Source organism: Schistocerca serialis, chromosome 2 (genome assembly GCF_023864345.2).
Source record: "Schistocerca serialis cubense isolate TAMUIC-IGC-003099 chromosome 2, iqSchSeri2.2, whole genome shotgun sequence".
Classification (NCBI taxonomy): domain Eukaryota; kingdom Metazoa; phylum Arthropoda; class Insecta; order Orthoptera; family Acrididae; genus Schistocerca; species Schistocerca serialis.
This window is the reverse complement of record NC_064639.1, coordinates 974,079,315-974,095,688: the sequence shown is the minus strand read 5'-3', so window position 1 is coordinate 974,095,688 and position 16,374 is coordinate 974,079,315. Positions and strand designations below refer to the sequence as shown.

The window sequence follows — 16,374 nt, the reverse complement described above, 5'->3', positions numbered from 1 at the left end:
GAGTGTTGCAGACTGATGTGAATGATTTTTATCAGGAAATACAGCTATTTCCTCACAGCACTTTCTATTCAAGAGTTAGTTCAAAAATTGTAGGACAAACTCGGGCACTTTCATACAATATTTGTATGGACAGGTCTAAATATATACAAAATAATGTTTTCCTTTATCCTCTTACAGCCATTACTGCAAAATATTCCTTGCACCTTTTGCGTATACCACCTGAAATAAAGAAAGCTATACAATAATTTATTCAAAAAATATCAACATTTTATTAATTTAATAAAGTGCATGTAACACAACAAATGTGATAATACCTGCTCTTGTGGAGCTTTAACAGTATTTGTGGAATGTTGGGACAAATAAAAAGAAGAAAAAATAAACAGGCCAATTAAATAAGCATTACATAATACTGACATCCATACCAAATTCACAAAACAACCATTACAGTCTGTAACATGTAAGCTTTAAAAAATATATCATTTGTGTATCTGTCTTTGTAAATAACCATAAAAATAGTAAAAAAGAATACTACACTATAATTTCAGCTAAGTTCTTTGCAAAATAACTTATCTGTGACTGCAGAAAACAAGAACTATGAATAACAGTTTCATTGTTCTTAATGGAACTGTTCAGTGGAGTGCCCAGTTCTGGCTGCAGTGAAACATTTGTGGCAAGATCCAGTCTCCACAGACACTTTAGTGACCATCTTCGTTGATAATCACAAATGAAGGAACAGTTTTCAACATTCTATTTTCTGAGCATTAAATGTTTTCATGTTGTATATTTGCATGCCATAGTCTAATAATTCTGTATATATTTTCTGGTATTAATACTTGGATTTCAATCCATATTTAAATGCAAGAGGTATGAGGACTTCTTCAGTTAAGTATCACTGCCCATGAAAACAAAGCCATGGCATTTCCATTACAATATTCAAACACTTATGACCAATGTTGATGTAAATACCTTTTTACATTTACAGATATATCCTTCACTTATGCTGTACAGGAGTTATAAGTAACAAATTATTTTCAATAGATGAAGGGCACCTACTTCAGCAGTTGAATCTGAATTAATACAGTTCGACAACCATGCAATACAGTAAACAATATTACATTCTGAGCTTTGTTTTAAGGAACAATAGCATACAGAGAAAGAGTACCAGAATGTGAACTACATAATTAAAAAAAAGAGCCAATGTCCCACAATATTGCATCAAGAAAGGTTAACAAATACATAGATAACAGGTACCCAATAACTGAATTCCATTACTTTTGACTCTGCCACAGTTTCTCAAACATTTTATAAAATTTAGCATTCTGTTTCTAGGCACTGCCTGTTATTTTCTATATGTCCTTTAACACTTATGTGGTTTCAAAATTTTGCTTTATATGTATTAACTGAGTCACAGCTGATAAGAGGACTTGTTATCTACTTTAATATGGTCAGTGAACCTCATTTTCAATGCTATCAACTCAGCTCATTTGATTAGAGTGTTTATGACAATTTTCAAAAACTTTTATTGCTGACAGATACAGATTTCACAGTTGTAACCAATAACGACTGCTACTTTTACTGATATGTTTCAAAGTCAGTCTGTATTCTGACTAAAATTTAAAATATTGCTTCCCGTCAATTTTTATTATTATTTTTTCTCAACCAATACAAGATTCAACCATACCAAACTAACTTGCTGCTGTAGTTCTCTGATGGAGGAACATTAATAAAATTTTTAAAACAATTATGTATAAGGTTTTAAACATTTCCTTCTCCAGCACATGCAGACGAGATTTGGGGATAGTTTTAGAACAACTTTTATGCTGTAATAATGCGCCCAAAATGTGTGGAAGTCCAGCATAGATCATTTTACAACATACATACAGATCTGCCACACAATTTGTGACTGAGACACGTTTTTCCTCCCCAACACAGCTTATCACTTCCAAAAAATGTAAAGTGAATGTGCATGAGGAAGCACTTTTACGCTTTTTAGGTATGACCAGAATATTACTGTTCCAGTGATTACATCTCAGAAATAGAAAGATTGTTTTAGTTATTTTTAACAATCAGATCAATAATTAATATTTGCATAAAAATAACAAGTCCCACATAAATTTATTTGTTATGTTCATGGAAAAGTGCACTTGGCACACACATTTCATTCATGAAGATTAAATAACACAACATGAAATTCAATCTTAATATTCACACCTTTTATCACATTATAAATTGTATTTGTCACTTTAGATTTTCCACTTAATAATGAGATTGTGTTGACAGTAGAATTACCAATGCCCAATGCTATTAAGTACAAAATTTTCAATTAAAATGTTCAATAGATATGGAGCAGGGAGTGGCCTTCCACTGCTACGAGCTTCTGGCTTTGTGCTGCTACACAGTCATCAGTTTCCTTTGCACATTGTTGATGATGCAGAAAATCACCATTATATCCATTTGCCAAATACAGCTTCTGTAGACTCCAGCCATAAGAAGTCTTTTCCCCTCCAAAACCACTTCTGTAATTTTGAGTATCAGAAAATGCAGTCTCCAATCCAGTTAAACTGAGAAGGATGAGGCACACACGGAGTGTAAAAACATAAGTATTTACCATCACACGTCAGAATACTTCAGGCACATATAACAGCTGCACAGGCAGTCAACAGAAATACTGAAACAGCAGGGTGTACGTTTGTCAATATTTCACAGTTGTTCTTTCTGTTGCAGATCTGCCATGAGTACCGACTGTAGGTAGGATTTCTTTTTTCAGTTTTAGTGTAAGCTTGTAGCACACACTGGAAGGCATCAGGTGGCAGCCTGTGCGTGGTGTCAGATTCATCCCTTCTACTGTCGCTACCGTGAGGCCTGCCAGCGAAACTTTCCCTTCATTATCCACTGCTGTCCAAGGGAACCGTCACATGGCAGCAGCAAAGGTTGGCTCTGGTCCCGTGGATCCGGTTTTGACAAGCAGTGCCCCGTGTTCACATGCTTGATTGTCCGATCCTGGAAATAGTAATATCTACATATTAGTTTCACTTTAACCATAAGCTGTATGAACAATGAAAGACAGAACCACTACACATTACTGAAAGCTTTGTCCAAAAATTATCTGTATTAATACTGAAGCCAGATTAAAGGTAGGGTGCAGGGCATGTCTACTCTGCAATTCATACTACTGCGTCTGGCAGAGGGTTCACTGAACCACTTTCACACTATTTCTCAACACATTCCACTCTCAAATAATGCGAAAGAAGAACACACACTTAAATCTTTCCATGCTAGCTCCGTTCCCTTATTTTATTACAATGATCATTTCTCCCTATGTAGGCAGGTGTCAACAAACAAAAACCCTTCTGTTTTAACGATTGCCACCCCAACTCATGTTCATATCTGACACACACACACACACACACCTATGTCACAATAATACAAAATGATGACCTCCTTTGAACTTTTTTTGATGACCTCCACCAATTGTATCTGGTACAGGTCTACTGCTGCACAGCAACATTCCGGAAGAGAACAGACAAGGGTACTGTAAGCAGTCTCTTCAGTAATATTCTTCCAAGCATTCTGCCAATAAAATGCAGTCTTCAGCTCGCCTTTCCAACGATATATTCTACATGATCATTCAAAGTTGGGTCATTCTTAATTGTAAAGTCTGCGTGCATTTAGTTGAATTGACAGCCTTTAGATTTGAGAGATTTATTATGTGGCCAAAATTTAATGGATTACTTTTAATGATCATGTGGATGACTTCACACTTTTCATTATTTAGAATCAATTGCTACTTTTTGCACCATATACATTTATTACCTAATTATTTTGCAATTCGTTCTGATCTTCTTATGATTTTACTAGATGATACATGACAGATTATCTGCAGACGGTCTAAGAGGGCTGCTCAGATTGTCTCCTAATTCATTTATAAATATTCAGAAACAACAGAGGGCCTGTAACGCTTCCTTGGGAAACACCAAATATCTCTTCTGTTGCTCTCAAAGACTTTCCATCAACTACTATGAACGGTGACCTTTCTGACAGGTAACAATAAATCTAGCTGCACAACTGAGGTGGTACTCCATAGGCAAGCGATTTGATTAGAAGTAACTTGTGAGGAATGGTGTCAAAAGCAGATGAAAAGGAAGATGGATTGAAGATTGATGGAGAGGGAGGAGGTTTAGTTCGAATCGAACATGACACATGAGTGTCTATTTGCTAACCATTGAGACAGTAAACATAAGCATACTAAGATAAAAAATGTGAGTTAGTATTCAGCAGTTAGAAGTTTGAAAAAAGTCTGTGTTAGGCAATGAAGCACTTAAGCATCAACCACTTCCCTGCACCTATAACCTTGATAAACATCTTTTATAAAAGCTGTTTTATAAAATCTGACAATGTAATGTGTGTGCTTTCATAAAATATTTTGTAAAAATTTCACACTGGCTTAAAAGAAGTGGATAAAAACACCTTAGTCTGGCAACATCTGTAATGAATCATTTCATTGGTCCCCATTTTGTTGATAAAGTACCTACACTTCCTAAGAGATATGCTACTGCAGTTATTGGAAGACATTCCCTACACATCAGGCAATTCACATGATGTAAGATGACTTATGGTATCAAAATAATGCATCTCCCATCCTATTCACACAGATAATCACAGATCATCTAAAAATAGCATTTTGATACTGTTGGATCATTCGTTCAGGACACACTAAATGGTCCGTACACTCACCAAACTTAACTCCTCAAGATTTTTATCAGCGAGGAAAATTAAAATACAATCTCTACGCCAATGACTGCTGAAGACATGACTTGCTATATAACACGGGCCCATACTGCAACAAGCCTAGGTGACATTCAACGTACAGTATGGTCCGTTCAGAATCACTGCATAATTCTTATCAAAGTTCTAAGTCAACATTTTGAGCATTTGATATGATCATCATAATAATAAGCACACAAACCTTGCCTGAATTATGTATTTGTTGGCATGTGATATGGTAGGCAGATGTTTGTAAGATCTTCTTTCCTGACAATAGGACAGGGGTTAGCATTGGTGTTATCTTTTTTGTATTTGATCAGTTAAACATGTCATGTTACTGATGTCCTCTCCAAAGGTTCATTCCAATGTCACAGATCAAATTTTACAGAACCACAAAAAAGTTGCTTTCATAATTTGGCTCTTATGAATATTAATAACTGCTTGTACATGACAGAAAAATTGTCACATTATGTGATCTGCCTAAGCAAAAACAGCACCTTGATATATTTACACCTAACTGAAGTGTGAGTTGTCAGCGGGAGTTCTTAACAGTTATATGCAGACATTACACTGCGAGATATAAACAGTTCACAATGACACCTGGGAAACATAAGCCATGGATGTACCTCCATCCTCACCTGTGTATGATAAACCCATGCCTGGTTACCACCCATACCATGGCAACGGACAAGCATCACAGGTCCCTTGCGACTCGATGCATCTAGGCAGTTGTCATCAGACATAATTTGCTGACGTTTCGTGTACGCGAATACCTGCAGGAAGAAAAATTTAATGCAGTTCTTTTAAAAAGCATACACTTTTTAAACAAATGTTTGTAGTATGCTGTAACACAGAATATGCTTATTACATTTTTACAATAACATCAGAGATGGCACTTCACAAAGTTGATGTTCTCAATAATGTTGAAATATACTTCACCTGATTGCCTCCAAGACCATGGCAGTAACTCATTCCAACTTTCTCTCCTCCTTTCCGTCCCAACGTATCGAGGCAGTTCTGCGTTTCTGCATTTCTCACCTTAAGTGGGAAAAAAGTTGACTTTTAAACCCATAACAGTGATAGCTTTGTACATTAACTTATTCAGAAAAGGGTGAGTAAATACAAGAAAGTTGAACTATTGCAAATAATTTGAATTATGGCTAAATAACCTATATTCCACGAGGTTAGAAAAACTGATTTTATATTCTCCAGCAAATTTTGTTTCTTTCCCACGTACAGTTTAAGCCAGATTTTTGTCAAATCAGTATTTTTCAGATTATAGTGTGTTCTCCGGAATGTTTTCATGTTGTTGCAAATTTTCTCTCCTCACAGATGAATCTAGTTTCCAAACACAGATATCATAAAAATAGACTATAATGTGCATTTATTGTGGCAAAGACTTTTACTCCAACTTGAACAGAATTTCTTTTTTGCAAACTGTAAACAACAAAAAGAATGTTGATGCAGTCACTATAATGTAGCTTTATTCAAGTAAAGGTCTTAATTTAACTGTTCGTTTTCATTAATTATTATTTATGGCATAGATCTATAAAGATGACAAATGTCTTAAATTTACTATCTATAAAAGTCCTCTGATAACTATTTGGTACCAGCTGCAGTGTAACCAATAATGGAAGCTGCCGAGAACGATGGAATATATGCTGATAGTGATGAATACAGCCTGTACGAATTGTATGGTTCCATGTTTCACACCAGCATTATAATTTAACAGGGATTACTACCCACTGTGATATTTAAAGTTGCATTTAGAGTTCTGTGAGAAAGATTACTAGTTAAGTATTTCATTAATTTTAGAGGCTGTTGCTGAGGTATTTTTGAATTCTAACTCTGTCATCCCTGTACATACGAGGTCAGTTCAAAAAATTCTGGAACTTTGTCCACAAATTTTTTCTTTACTTACCTTTTACTTATTGTGCACGGTCTACTTCAAAATACTGCTCTACAACTGATACACTGCTCCCAATTCCGTTCCCACTTCCGGAAGCAGTCTTGGTATGCCTCCTGCTGGACTGCACAAAGTGCCGCCTGCAGTTTCTCTTTTATCTCATCTATCATTGCAAACAGTCATCCATTCAATGGGGTTTCAACTTTGGAAATTAAAAAAAAAACTGCAAGGGCCAGGTCTAGAGAATAAGGAGGATGAGGCAGCACAGTGATTTCGTTTTTTGTGCAATAGTCAAGAATGAATGTGCAGGTGCATTATCGTGATGCAAGAGCCGTGAATTGTCTCACCACATTTCAGGCCATTTGCTTCTCACATTTTCTCACAGACATCGCAACACGTCCCGATAGTACCAACTATAAATGGTTTGTCCTTGTAGCACGGATTCACATTGAACTAATCTTTCAAAGACAAAGAAAACTATTTTCCTGGCTTTGACATTTGACCTGATAACAAAATCTTTTTTTGGTCTTGGAGAACTTTTCCCGACCCATTGTGATGACTGAATCTAGGTCTCAACATCATAACCATAGACCCACGTCTTGTCACCAGTTACGATCCTCTTAAGGAAAATCTCGTTCTCATTTGTGCGATCAAAAAGCTCTTCGCAGATTGTGATGCCAAGATCTTTCTAGTCTTGACTCACAAGCTAGGGGATGAACTTGGCTGCAGCACGATGCATTCTGAGGTGCTGTGTAAGGATTTTATGACATGATCCAACTGAAATGGTCTATTCTTCTGCAGGCTCTTGGACAATCAATCTTTGATTGGCATGCACAATTTTTTTTGGGGTACAACATGTAGACAGCCTCATAGAAGGTGAACCCCACACAATGCTGTAACATGGGACAACAGCAAAAAGTCTACATAGCTACAGCAGCTGTATGCACTAATGCCTCCCGGCCCACACAAAGGCAAATGGAGCATGCAAGGAATTCTGACACGAAGAGACTGAATGCATGTCATTTCGACATAGAAGGCTACACAAGGACAAAGGGAGAAATCCTTGAAAAAATCTTAGCGAGAGAACGAGTAAGTGTCTTATTTCTACAAGAGACCCACCTCACAGATGAATATCAACCAACTCAAAATACCCGGTTTCACTAACGTAAGCTACATTGGCCACGGCAAATGTGGTGTGGCCACCCTAGTGAAGAATGATATCTTAGACACAAAAATGGCACCAGAACACACAATAGGCATAAAATTGGAGAATTGAAATTGTATAATGCCTATAAACCTCCAACACAGAAATGGTCCATGGATATCTTGCCCAAGGCTAACCACCCAGCAGTTTATGCTGGCAATTTTAACTCCCAACATACCAGATGGGACTACCAGAGTTCCACAGATGAAGGTATTGGACTGAATGACTGGGCAGACAACCAGGACCTACACTTCCTGTTCGACTGTAAGGACAAAGTGACCTTCAAATCAAAGGCTTGGGGCACAACATCCACACCCAACCTGACCTTCATCATACGTGGAGCAACAGGCATACCCGTGCAAGCAACGAGGAGAGTCCTTAAGGCTTTTCCACAGAGCCAGCACAACCCAGTAATAGTAGAGATTGGACTGTCAATCCCAGTCATAAGAAGCCCTCCAATCCCCCGCTGAAACCTCAGGAAAGCTGACTGGAATAAAAACCGATCCTATGTCAAGAAGACAATAAATCGGATACCACCGAAACCTGAGAACTACAAAAGAGTCAGTAAACTGGTACATAAGGAGCCTTAAATGCTATTCCATGAAGGTCAAGGAAGGAATACAACCCCTGTTGGACGAAAGAGTGCGAAACACTAGTGGAGGAATTTGAGAAGTGTGGGGACATTGAGACTCCGTACCAACTGATAAACGCTATGAATGAGGAACAAAGGAGTAGATGGAAAGAGGCAATGGAAAATCTAAATTTCACCCATTCTAGCTGAAAGAGCTGGGGTCTGTCGAGGAAATTAGGCAGTACTACAGTGCCTCAGAGGCCGTCTCTTGGCACAAGTGCTTCTGAGATATCAGCCGTCCTGAAACACTCCTCCAAAATCCAACTAAAGGCAGGTGAAAAGAAAGAGGTTTCCCGAAACATGAACAATTTATTAGTCAATAATCCAACCAACATGGACATTGTGAAATAAGTGGAGACAGAAGAGATTACTCAAGCTCTGAAGCTAATGAAGAAAGAAAAGCAACCGGACCTGATGAGATCCTGCCAGAATTCTTGAAGGAACTGGGAACTCTAGGAAGAAGGTGGCTTGCAAAACTCTGCATGGAATGTACCAATACGGGTGCTCTCCCCAAGATTTGGAAAGAAGCAAAAGTCATCACTGTGCTGAAACCCTGAAAGACCGGAGATAACCCAAAGAACTACAGACCAATATCCCTGCTATGTACCTCCTATAAATTGTTTGAGAGAATATTACTGACTAGATTAGCTCTGTAAATTGATGCCAACCTTCCAACATACCAGGCCGGTTTCTGAGCAAGCAGAAATTGTTGCAATCGAGTGCTGTCCCTTACAACCAACATAGAGAAAGGCTTCCAAAACAAGATGAAAACTGGATTGGTTCTCACAGATCTTACATCAGCTTATGATACAATGTGGATCGAAGGGCTATTGTTCAAGCTAACTAGAATCATAAAATGCAGACACACCTACACACCACTCAAGAACATGTTAACAGGCAGGAAAATCAAAGTCTCACTTCATGGCACAAACAGCAAGAGCACGGTTCTGAATAATGGTCTGCCACAGAGTTCGGCACTAGCAACTGCTCTCTTCAACTTGTATATAGCTGACATGCCAGAAACCAAATCACGTAAATTTGCACACGCTGATGACCTGGCTATTGCGTACCAAAATAAAAATTTCAATGATCTCGATGAAACAATGAATGCAGACTTGGAAGTCCTGAACACATATTACTCCAAGTGGCACCTACACCCAAACCCCAACCAGCACAATAATGCATCTTAACAACAGAGAAGCACATACAGAATTACAGCTTTCTATGAATGGACAGCAGATCAGACAGAAGAATAAGCCTAAATGTTTGGGTGTGAAACTAGATAGCGCTCTAACATACAATGCACACCTAGAAAACACAAAACAGAAACTAAAATTCTGCAATGCTATCCTCTCGAAACTGGCTGGAACAACATGGGGTTGTGGGGTGAGCACTCTGAGGACATCAGCACTAGCTCTTGTTTACAGCATAGCTCACTACTGCTCACCAGTCTGGATGAGAAATGTACACATAGCTAAAGTGGATGTCCAGCTGAGGGAGAATATGTGAATAACCTCGGGAACACTCAGGACCACTCCCTGTGCCTGGCTCCCTCTCCTAGCCAACATAGCGCCCCCTGATATCAGGCAGTCACAGCTAGCCTAAGAACATACTAAAAAATCCTAGACAATCTGGACATCCCTATCCAGGAAGATCTAACAGCTACAAACAGGCTTAAATCCAGGACAGCTTTCTGGAAAATCGGCAAAGAGCTTCAAGGCTTCAACTGAAAACAACTTGGAAGGAACTATGGGCTGCAAGTGCGCACAAGAACTGCAATTTGGTGGACGCCTCCAACAAGAAGATTGGAGGACTCAACCTCCCAAGGAAACTGTGAACAACTTTGAACCGCCTAAGAACAGGTGTCGGCAGATGCAAGCAACTAATGAAGAAATGGGGCCTGTAGGACAGTCCTGAATGTGTGTGTGGTGAAATCCAAACAATGGACCATTTACTCGTGTGTAAAGTGTATGAATATGATGGTGATTTGAAAGATGTACACAGGATCAGTGTCTCAGCCTTTGGTAAGTGGTTGGAGAGTATTTGTAAATGTTGTATAGTATTATAAGAGCACCTGTAAAGAGTATTGTTACCATAGTATATTGTAATTAATGTAAGAATGATTGCCTTTGTATATGCCGAACAAGTAAATAATGCACAATTTTGTTGACATACTTGACATGAGTGTCATCAGTAGAAGTTGAAGGGCATCCTGAAAAAGTTTTGTCTTTAACTTCCGTCCGGCCATTTTTAAACCATGTGAATTATTCATAACACTAAATATGTGTTAAGCATTCAGCACATTAGGCTTCCTGCATCACTTAGTGTGTCTCTGAAAATGTTTTCTTGAATTTCTTGCAAAATTTAATGAGGATGCGTTGCTCCTCTAACTCTGTTATCTCAAAATTTACAAACTGTGTGACAATGTTCTACTCAGTACAGCAATCAACAATAACTAACAGATACATAACAAAGAAACTTCCGGCAGTTACACGCTAAATATAGGCCTGTGCAGGGATGCAACTGCATTTTGCCCCAACACACAATTGGCAAGAAATTACGAATGTTCTGATATTTTTTGAACAGACCTCGTATACTCCATCGTTACATAATTTGTTGTTGACAATACTGACTTGTGCAGAAGGAATTGCACATTTCATTCAATGAACAACAACAACACAATGGTTTGCACTTAATCAACATACAGAAAGGTGTGTACTATTTAGCAGGTTTCATGTTCAACAGGTTTGCAACAGAACTAAAAAAACGGTGATGAACCCGAAGTGTTCAAACCCTAGTTAAAAGTTTCTTGGTGGCACATTCTTTTTATCCAGTGCAGAAGTTCCTCACAGTAGTTGAGAAATTTCCTCAATGTGTTATTTATTTACTGATGCTCTCAAAAATTTTAAATGTTTTATTAATTTTCTTTGTAAGTATTGTTATCATAATTCTGTAAACTATGCGCTGACTCAGTCCATGACCAAGAAGCTTTGCCCCTGGTGGTCCCACAAATACAGACAAATAAATAAATACATAAAATTGACTTTTGAGCCTACAAAAAACACACTGACCCAATGTCAACAAAATCTGAAACAATTTGTACCTGCTACACCAAGCCCTCATCAGCTGTGATTTTTTTATGTTATCAAAAGAAATGTGCTCACTGTTCAATAGAAATGTCTAGTCATACACATTATATTTAATTATGATGCTCAGAAATGAGTGGTAATTATTCTGCAATGCATATTTGACACAACAGTACTAAATGCAAATTGTCCAAAATTTAAGTCTCTACATCACAGTTCCCCAGGAAAGGGTAGTGATAAAATGAGAAGATTAGAACAACAATAGTGTTGTCAAAACATGAAGCCTAATGAGGAGGGAAACTATATGAAAAATTAAAAAATGCACGTTTCATCACCCTTTTGTAATTCATTCTTATTGGGCAGAAAAATTAATTTATTACTGAAAGATACGTTTAGTGCATAATTATTGCAATAAAATAAATTTCACAACCAGAAATCAATAAAGGAAAATTATACACTTTCAGTACACAATTCGATCTGTTGCATCCACTGTGAAAAGGTAAATAAATAGATATCCACAAATAAATCTAGAAATGTCATACTCTGAATTTTCCATCAATGTAAAAGCTATTCCATTAATGCAAACAAGAAATAGCAGCTCGTTCTTCCTACACAAACATTATCATCTCCCATTGCAATCATATGTAAATGCAGACACAGCAGCAGTTCCAAAGCAATTATTGTATTTACTCGAATCTAAGCCGCACTTTTTTTCTGGTTTTTGTAATCCAAAAAATCGCCTGCAACTTAGAATCGAGTGCAAAGTAAGCAGAAGTTCTGAAAAATGTTGGTAGCTGCCGCCACAACTAACTTCTGCCGTCGTATATATGTAGCGCTACACAGGCATGCTTTGTAGGCACAAAGATAAAATACTGGCGCCAAAACCTCTGTGTCAGTAAATAAATTTAAGAAAAAAAAAAGGTGGAAGACGAGCTTTTTCCTCCACCCTGAGTTTCGGCCACTGCATTTTCATACTTTATCCAACGAAGTAAATACAAATTCCGTATTGTTCATCATCAAATGTCGCAGCATTTCAATGCACTACAAAAATCTGACTGTCAAGACTGTTTGTGATGTTTGTCAATATGGCCAACTCTACATTCTGAATTTTTTCCTACCTGTCGCTAATAGGAACTTTTATGAATTGTGAATCACATGCAGTATTCTCTTCACCATAAGAATAATACGAATATAAACATTTTGCCATGTATTCTTTCGTGTTTGCTGCTATCTCATTTAAATCCTGTCTGCCTAATAAACTACGAAACTGGAATGACACAACAGCAAACATGGAAGAATATACATATCAAGTAATGTTTATATTCGTATTATTCTTATGCCTAATAGTGATAAAGTCACAAAAGAAACACGGCAACTGAGTAGATTTTAAAGCTAAGATGACTCTGATTTCTGTGCAGAATGTAATGTACTAAAGAGGCGTCTGCAATGATTTTCAAACAGAGAAAAATTTTCACTAAACTCTCATTCAGAACATCTTCTATCATACACAGTCTATTATTTGGTTCTTGTTGATCATTATCAAAGAAAGCAGCAGTGTAAGTAACAACAAATAGCAGTCTCTTGCCATTGTTTCGATAATGAGACGATTCCTCTCTCTCTCTCTCTCTCTCTCTCTCTCTTTTTTTTTTTTAATTGTAAGTGGCGGTAGCATGCACAAAAGCAAGCCATGATGCGAGCGGCGACAGGCTGTAAACACTCATTATCAGAATGTGACAAACAATGCACGACACAGTACAGTAAGGCATTTTAAGCTTAGAGTGACGTAAACACGTATAACAAAGAGAACGGCACTTATCAGTTCAAAGAAAAATAAGCAATCAATTCAAACCAGACGAAGCACGTGAAAACGGAAGGGTATCCGTATAAATATGGATGGAGCGCCTGATGCATAGCAATGGCTACCTGGTAAAGCTTAAATGCTAAGCTTACGACTCGAACCAAACTCCTATAGCTGTATCGTCATTCATTCGACCTAAATTGTGTCTCATATTACAATGGACCAACTTTGTTTCGATTTGGGTGGGGCCTAAAACTTTTCTCTCCCCTTGAATTTCGAGTCTCAAATTTCAGGTGCGGCTTAGATTCGGGAAATTTTTTTTCCTTGATTTCGAGTCCCATTTTGCAGGTGTGGCTTAGATTTGAGTGCGGTTTAGATTCGAGTAAATACGGTAGATAAATAAATTGGTTACACAATTTTCAAGCCATAAAAATAAGTAAATAAAAAATATATCAAGCATTGTTAGTAAAAATATGTGCAGCAGAATGGCCACTTTAATGTGGGTCATTATAACTGATGAAAGCACTCAAAAATAAGAAATCAGACTGTTTGTTCACCATCACTCAACCTAGGTTGAACACTATGGCAGCACAACAGGAAGCAGCTCAGTATTGTGATCCAATGAATACAGTGCAACCATGTTGCACTCAAGAATGTAAAAACCATTCCTAATAAACTAACCACATCGTACTTTTCAGGTTAACTACTATTATACTACTCTATTAACATTATCAAAGTTGCAAGATTAGCTCTGATTAAGTACAAACCTCTCCCAGGTAGTAGTAATCAAGTGGCATCTGGGACTCAGGATATATATTTTCAAGATACCATCGGAAGCTCTTGCACTTCAGGCGTTCTCGAAGAGCTTTCCGCTCTGTCACATCACCTACATCCACTGCTCTTGCACCTGTTTGGACACACATACATGTTTTTCAGATGAATGGAAGAAAACAAGGGACATAAAATTTTACTATACTGAAATGTAAAATGCTTAAAAGACAAAAGCCAATACTGGATCCCTCTAACAGATGCAATTTAAAAAAGTTTGTTTTAAAAATACATCATAAGTTCATTATTATTATTATTATTATTATTATTGCTGTATTTATTATTTCAATGGTATTTGATGCCATATTAGGAGACATATATTGTGTCATTTAAATGAAAGCATTTTGATGTGTGATTCCATAATATTCTGATTTTCAATGAAAATATATGAGAACATAAATAGTATGGCAATCAGTGGAAGGTTAGTATGACTGACCCATATAAAATAACAGAAGTAGTGTTACCAATGAAATGTTATTAATGACTAGTTGCTAAAGAAGCAGAGCACACATTTCATCACTATACATTCACAAAAGAAGAGAGAGAGAAAAAATTTCCAACAACAGAAACAAAAATGACACAGTGAAGATAAGTAACAGTTAAAATGCATGGTTCTGGAAATCTATGAAAACAAATGATTTTAAGATTAACACATGACAGGAAAATCCAGGAAGGAAAATGAAAAATGTAATAAGTGACAATATAAACTCATCCCGGGAACACACACACACACACACACACACACACACACACACAAAACCTACAATGTCCTGATGCTGCATGTCAAGTGGTATAATTAGGAGCACAGGACTGAGAAAATGTTGTGGTGCTTGTTTGTGTTCTCTCTCTCTCTCTCTCTCTCTCTGTGTGTGTCTGTGTGTGTGTGTGTGTGTGTGTGTGTGTGTGTGTGTGTGTGTGTGTGTGTGTGTCCACTGTTCAGATCTTCACTATACATTGAACATTTAAAATTAGTTATTTCATTGTTTATACTTTTAGATTACATACATTAGTAGCAACATCAAAAAATTTGGACCCCCACCCCCCACATAAATACCCACACACTTGTGCACATACTAACTTTGGCATTTGCACAGACAGGTACATAAAAGTGTTTACTGAAGCAGGAAAAACAACAAACATTCAAAAGCTAGCCATTATGCAATCTTTCTGCATGTCTGCATGTTTAGGCAATGGTTGTCTTGGCCTCATTTTTTGTAGGGTGTTTCTATCTTGCAATTTAAATCATCATAATATATAAGTGTAACAGGCAGTGTTTTAGTACAAGGTGGAAAGTGGTTTGTATATATGACTAGCCTAAAAAAGGCCAAATATGAATGTGAAAGATGTCCAGAATAAATGATTCTTTTCTTTGACCAACTATGCCTCATATTATTGGACACAGAATAGGCATCACTGCTTCTTTCACTTTCACTAGCACAAATACTGTTACGGATTTCAAAAAATTCAGCAGTTATATTGTGCTGCCAAGATACGTCACAAATCTCAACATTTACCACTTCTAATGCAGATACTAATGACTGAAACAATAAGCTGTCACTCTACAGTTGCGAACATCCATTCAAGAATATTTCATGGCACAGTTCTTTCTCAGTTTATAGTGTAATCCTATGATTTTAGTTGCTAAGTTTCTCCACTGCACAGATCAAATGCAGTGCATTGAAAGGACAGGAAAACAAACTTCTGGCAGTCCAATTGGTGGGGTAGGTGAGCAACCTGTATCCACTTGACTGAATCAGCAAGTCAAACCATTACATCCAAGCACAATCTTGTAGCGTACCCAAATATGAGAGGAATCTCCTACTGTGAGGACATGGGTGGTTTTCCCAACGTTGTCATAACAGTCGGATTGCTCTCACTGTAGGGTCTGAGTGATCAACTCCTCCTCTCTAACTTTCCCGAACTTACCCTTTTCCTCCTCAAGGAATAAACTAATAGTTTCAAAAGCTAGGAATAGTTATTTCACTTTTAAAGGTATCTATTGGTAGTAGTCGAATTTCACACCTTTAAGGTAATTATCAGTGGCATTATTAATTACCTTACACATGTTGAATTCCAGTACCCTCAATTGCCCTGTATGTTTTAGGGATGTATTTTATGAATGCAAAATGTTAAGTCAATGATATTTGAAGAGAATAC

The 16,374-nt window shown here is 37.4% G+C and overlaps 1 protein-coding gene across 3 annotated transcripts in view; it reads right to left on the bottom strand.

Annotated features, from left to right (window-relative positions):
- Positions 1 to 245: 245 nt before the first annotated feature.
- LOC126458377 (polypeptide N-acetylgalactosaminyltransferase 5-like) overlaps positions 246 to 16,374 on the bottom strand; it is a 212,876-nt gene continuing 196,747 nt past the window's right edge. For all 3 annotated transcript variants that reach the window (XM_050095352.1, XM_050095353.1, XM_050095354.1), the window contains exons 8-11: positions 14,157 to 14,296; positions 5,704 to 5,802; positions 5,403 to 5,537; positions 246 to 3,000 (exon numbers count right to left, since the gene is read on the bottom strand). In XM_050095352.1, the coding sequence (XP_049951309.1) occupies positions 2,851 to 3,000; positions 5,403 to 5,537; positions 5,704 to 5,802; positions 14,157 to 14,296 (524 nt within the window). In that variant the 3' untranslated portion in view covers positions 246 to 2,850. The remainder of the gene's footprint in view (positions 3,001 to 5,402; positions 5,538 to 5,703; positions 5,803 to 14,156; positions 14,297 to 16,374) is intronic.